We start from the raw sequence: 6,000 nt of genomic DNA, 5'->3' as shown, positions 1-6,000 counted from the left end.
ATCTGATCTTTCAATGAGTTCTTTACCACTCACCTTTGTATTGCATTTTCATGTTACACAGACTGCTGCAGTTCCAATGTTCTTAGGTTTTCCATTTTATAAACCCTGGTTATTGCTGGTATTCTACAAGTATGGTGTTGAAGACACTGCTCTACCTTTGACGTTTTCCCATGTACTGTGTTAGCTGCCTATATTTCTGATGCAGTCCCGCAAAGGGCCTCTAGATGTCACTGTCCACCCAACACTAGATGTTTAAAAATCTACGGTATCTGGCTTCAGTTAAGGGCCTCAAGCTAATAAGTGGCTTGCTAAAAGAAGACGTCTGAAATGCTAATGAAAAAAGGGCAGCATGTAGGAAATAAACTAAGTTTCATGTTGAACTTCACTCACTTTATGACTGCCCTGGAGAACATGGGTTGTGCTTTCTGTGGAAGCAGTTCAGTTTTCTTTCTAGTTTTATATTATAGTACAGGGAAGTCATAGGAAAGGCAAACCAGTACATATACATACACGATACATTCCTGTCACCTTTAATCATCACGCTGAAAGAAATGATTTGGCTGGAGTGCCATAGAGCAAGGAGAGAAGGAAAAAATAAACTGTATTTCATAAAACATCTTTTCCTAGACAGCTGTAACATGCAAAGGATTCCGCTCTCTTTCTGTAGCTGGCTGACTCTTCCATCTAAGCAATAATATGTGATTATTTTCTGATTTCAGCTAGGGGTCTCTCTATTTCATCTAAAATATTTTTATAAATATATGCCATAAATAAATTTTTCAGTGTATGTGTGTGCGTGCATACATATGCATGCATGCATGCATACATACATACATACATACATATATACATACATACTGTACGTACAAACACACACACACACACACACACACACACACACACACACACACACACACACACTTACGGATTCAGGCTTTATTTCTCCTTTTCATCTAATACAGGCAAAGCAGTTAATCTTCTAGTGTAGAGGTCTCCAAACCTGGCAACTTTAAGACTTGTGGACTTCAAGTCCCAGAATTCCTTAGCCAGCCACTTGGCCTGAGAATTCTGTGAGTTGAAGTCTACAAGTCTTAAAGTTGCCACGTTTGGAGTCCCTTGTTTTAGAGGGATAATAGATGGGAAGAAGGCTAAATCGAGGCTCAATCCAGACAAGGCAGAGATATGTGTGGCTCATCTGTCCAACTCAGTAGTATCCATTCTGTTGTGGAAGGGGGTACAAACAGGATGCTAACCCAAATTTAGAACCAGAAAATTAAGAGGCGTTGCTGAATGCATAAGGTGACCATACCTGGACAAACGTAGCTCTATAACCATTATTCATGCTCTGGTAAAGAAATTAAGAACTCATCTTGGGAAAAATCTGAGTGCTATTTGGAGTTGGAGAGGGCACGGAGAGAGGGAGATGTAAGATGTTAACATACGCTTGAACAAATCCAGAGGTAGAAGGAAGCCTGAGAGACAAACTAATCCCATTCTGATTTCTTGTTGTTCTTAGTACAAGATGGAATATATAGAAACATGAAAAGTCCCCTCTCCTCTCCCCAGATTGATGTCTGCACTTAGTAGACCAGATCACAGGGATTCCAGAAATGCTGCCTTGTTGTTGTGGAATATGAGAGAATCTTGAAAGCTGCTCAATTTTTTCTCTGTCACATTTTATAGTAAACAAAATCAAGGCATTTTTAGAGTTTGTCTGCTTTGTCCAGTCCCTCCTTAACAGCTCAATCCCTACTGCACCACCCCTGATTCTCACTCCATCCCCAAGGTCAACCCTATGTTCCTTTATTGATAATCTCGCAGCTGGATTACTGTAATGAATTAGACAGGTAGCTCCTTTGGAAAATGATTTAAAAAGTTTAGCAGTTCACAATAGACAGATAGACCATTGGGTTTCATCAATCCAATAGTATTAGGCTAATTCTTTGGCATCTGCATGGACCAGTTCTAGACCCAATTTAAAATATATGTTTAGTCTATGATATACAAATAACCTGGGCACAGATCACTCAAAGGAACATCTCCTCAGATATTATCCTACTTTTGACTCTGAAATGTTCAGCAGTGGCAATCAATCATTTATTATCGAATGGTTACCCCCAAAAAAGGAGGGTTTTTGGGTGATGACACCACTAGGAACCTTAGAAGCAGGGGTGAAATTCAGCAGGTTCTGGAGAACCGGTAGAGGAAATTTTGAGTAGTTTGGAGAACTGGCAAATACCACCTCTGGCTGGCCCCAGGCTGGGGTAGGAATGGAGATTTTGCAATATCTTTTCCCCAGGAGTGGGGTGGGAATGGAGATTTTGCAGTATCCTCCCCCTGCCACGCCCACCAAGCCACACCCACAGAATTGGTAGTAAAAAAAATGAATTTCACCACTGCTTAGAAGTAAATGATTGCTGTTACTAATGATGATTTCATATTGAAAGTGCTGTTTGTATTATTTAAATAATTTCCTGCTATGATTTATATAGTTTTTATATTTTAACTGAACTAAAACATTTTACATTTTAACATTTTACAATAAAGCAAATAGAATAAAAATAATATTGAGAAAGATTAGTGAATTGAAATTCTTTATTTATGTATGCCACAGGCACTCTTTTACTTATACAAATGACCACATTGGCCTCACTTTTAAACCAACACTACTCAAAATAATTCTGCCCTTCATTTTGATCTCAGTTCAGGAAAAAGCAGCCTCACTTCTTGGCTGCTTTCCATTTCCTTTTCCTTTTTGTTAGGATTCCACAAATTTGAAAATGAGAATACATTGACTTTGGAATAATGGAACTAGAAGAATGACTGTGGGAAACCATAAAAGATATACCTCAAAGTTGGTTCAGTGCAAATCACTATTCCAGAGAAAATCTTTTTACAAAAATATTTTAGTATTTCTAGGAACAAATTTGTTTTCAACACTTATTAATAGGAGAATGAAATCTCATTTTTTTTAAATTACAGAAGCAGCTATTTCTCATGGAAAGGTGCTACTCTTCAGCCAGAGAGATCCATAGGTGCTACGTATATTTATAGAAAGTGTTAGAGCAGCAAAGTGCTAATGCAGTTGCAGAAAACAAAAGAGAAAGGAAAAGCACATTTATATTATTCTGCTCCCGAGTTTCAATATGGCAATGAGTCTCTAGATCAGTGGTAGTCAACCTGGTCCCTATTGCCCACTAGTGGGCGTTCCAGCTTCCATGGTGGGTGGTAGGGATTTGCTGTAACTCTGCTTTATAAATTTTATAAAGTAAAGTTACTTCCCTACTTTATAAATCTCCATTACTGTGGAACCAGTGGGCAGTTAAATTTTTTTACTACTAAAAGAGATACAAAAGTGGGCGGTAGGTATAAAAAGGTTGGCTACCCCTGCTCTAGATGGAAAGAGCTGCAAGATGAAAAGAGCTGTTGAAAGTCAGGCATGACAATACTTCATCCTATCAAATATCTTCCATGCTTTACCTGTGTTAGAGACTCTATGATATAAAAGACCCCAAGAATTTAGCCAGGTTGTTTCAGCAAGTCACCCCCGCTTCAGAAAACTTGAGGGAGAATTTTCTGGTCATCTAAGACCCTCATCTAGGTGAGCATTGATTCCCTGAGTGAACAGCAGGACCTGAGGAGAACATATCCCAATGCTTTGGGTGAAGCATTGTTAAGCAAGTGGCAAATCCTACCTAAAATGTCATTTACTGATGAGGAGATTTCTGACTTTACATGATGCATGATATGAACCTATGTAGCTACCTTGCGTTGTACTGTTAGGCAGCAATGTTCAAAGGGCTCACTCTTGTTGGATAACAGACTTTTAGACTGGCATGCTGGTGATTAAATATGGGACCTCTGGTATGTAAAGCATGTGCTCTATGCCTGAGCTACATTTTCTTCCCAAACTTCCCCCATGAAGATCAAGTAGTTATGTGCTCATGCACTTAGGTGTTCATGTCCACACATTGCAGTAAGGATTTTAAAATTACAGTTTGTTGACTAGAATGATAGGCTGTAAGGTGTGAAAGGCCCTTTGGGCATCATCTAGTGCAACTCCTTATCCAGTGCTATTTCTATAGAAAAGACTAAATTACAGTAGCCCAGTTTATATACAATATCAATACAGTGAATTAATTTGTACATGATGCTAAACCAATAACAAAAATTCCACTTTGGAACTTACCATGTGTGAACCCTACCAAGATACTAATGTTATGTGAAATATTATCTAGGAGGTTATTATTATATTATCTATAATCTGAGCCAGAAACTTAAAAATATGTGGTCAGCATGCAAAGGGATTAATGCCAAGTTCTTTTTTTTTTTCATTAGAGAAAGCAAATCATCTATAAACACTAGGAACTCTTTCCTTCTAAAAATTAAAAGCAAGGAATTTATTATATCATAATCTTGGGATAAGTGTAACAAAAAGAATAGTCTTAACAATATTGGAACTCTGATGTAATATGTAAAACATTGGATTTGAAAATGTATTTTTCTCTAAGCCTCCAGTAGAACATGCCTTATTACTGAATTCATTTGGAAGTTCAGGTTTGCAATTGCATTGACAGAAAAATAGAACTGGACAGGTTCCTAAGCCTCACAAGGAACTCCCTTTCCTGTACTCCAGGGGTGTCAAAATTTGGCACTGTGGGCCGGTCCTTTGCCCCCTGCTGCCTTTTTTGGCTGGCAGAGTGCTGCAGGAGGCATCTGTCCTATCTTCCCCCTCCCCTTGCCGGTCCATGGAAGAGAACTACAATGCTGATCCGGCCCTCGAAGAAATCCAGTTTGACACCCCTGCTGTACTCCCTTCCCCTAAACTGTTTATTAGGAGCAGGGATTTTTGAAGGAAATCCTGCTTCCTTGCATGTTCTGTGTTAGACAGCAGTGTGCAAAATGTAATGAAGGATTTTCAGCACACTTCTCCCTTGGCCAACCCTCCCTTGGTATGTTTGGAAAGGTAAAGGAAAGGGGCAGTAGCAACAGCACAAGCAACCAGCTGAACCCCTGGAAACTTTGCTTGGATGAAGGACTTTGGGTTCAACTTGCAATGGACTTAGATATCATGAAGCTCCTCTACCCCAAATTTCACTAGTCCATGTGTAAGTTAGATTATAAAGCTCAATAATCATGACCCCTGATTTTGTTCAGATAGAATCTTATCTTAACCCTGGATTTATGCAGTGCTGCTCATACTGAAGAGCAAGTCCTGCTTTCTTCTTCAGTATATGAGTCCAGGCTGTAACCTTGGGCAAGCTGAGGTAAAAAAAAAAGAGAGTCTTTGAAGAATCACAGTGCAGATACTTTCTTGTGACAGCAGAACAGTGAAGGCTCTTGAGCAATGGCTGTTTTTGTTTGTTTGTTTAAAAAAAAAACTCTCTCACACCCATAACAGAGGCAGTTCTGTAAACATGAGTGGAGAAGACCTTGGAAGACTATAATCTCATGAATTCCCACGGTATGTAATGTTGGTAAAGGTGGAGGTAGCTCCTTTGTACAGGGGATTGTTGGCCTAAAAGACAAAACAGATACAAGTTGGAAAATATATACTTGGCAACTGATTTAACAGTTGCAAAGTCATCCTAGTAACTTAAAATAGGATTCTTTAACACGGTGAGGCGATTCCTGGTGCTCTCCAAAGCCATAACTCCAGAATTATTTAAGAGGTTGCAACAGGCATATAGGCCTATGGTGAAATTGTATATCTCCTAGAAAGATGTAAAAGAAAAGTTATTGCTCCATCGTGTGTGTGTGTGTGTGTGTGTGTGTGTGTGTGTGTTTTCATAATCACTTCTGTGCAACCATTAACCAATAAAGCAAAGGAAATGACAGGAAATGCTGATGCAATGATATTCAGGCAACAGTTTTTCCCCCCCAACAACATACTATTGAGAGAATGCTAACAACACACCCTTAAGGTACAATAAAACTGATATATATTGCAGTATGGATGATTCAGAATGAGCAATAGGCTGCTATGTCAGGGAAATAAAA

The 6,000-nt window shown here is 39.0% G+C and overlaps 1 protein-coding gene across 1 annotated transcript in view; it reads right to left on the bottom strand.

Moving 5' to 3' along the window:
• Window positions 1–4,944: 4,944 nt before the first annotated feature.
• The window catches only part of ITGB3 (integrin subunit beta 3), a 71,130-nt gene continuing 70,074 nt past the window's right edge, over window positions 4,945–6,000 (bottom strand). Inside the window, exon 15 of the mRNA XM_014065436.2 lies at window positions 4,945–5,518. Coding sequence (XP_013920911.1) covers window positions 5,450–5,518 — 69 coding nt within the window. The 3' untranslated portion in view covers window positions 4,945–5,449. The remainder of the gene's footprint in view (window positions 5,519–6,000) is intronic.

This window comes from Thamnophis sirtalis, unplaced genomic scaffold (genome assembly GCF_051295495.1).
Source record: "Thamnophis sirtalis isolate CommonGarterSnake01/CBP01778 unplaced genomic scaffold, rThaSir2_p1.2 scaffold_4, whole genome shotgun sequence".
Taxonomy (NCBI): Eukaryota; Metazoa; Chordata; class Lepidosauria; order Squamata; family Natricidae; genus Thamnophis; species Thamnophis sirtalis.
Note: the sequence above shows the minus strand (reverse complement) of the source record. Positions and strands in the feature narration are given on the sequence as shown.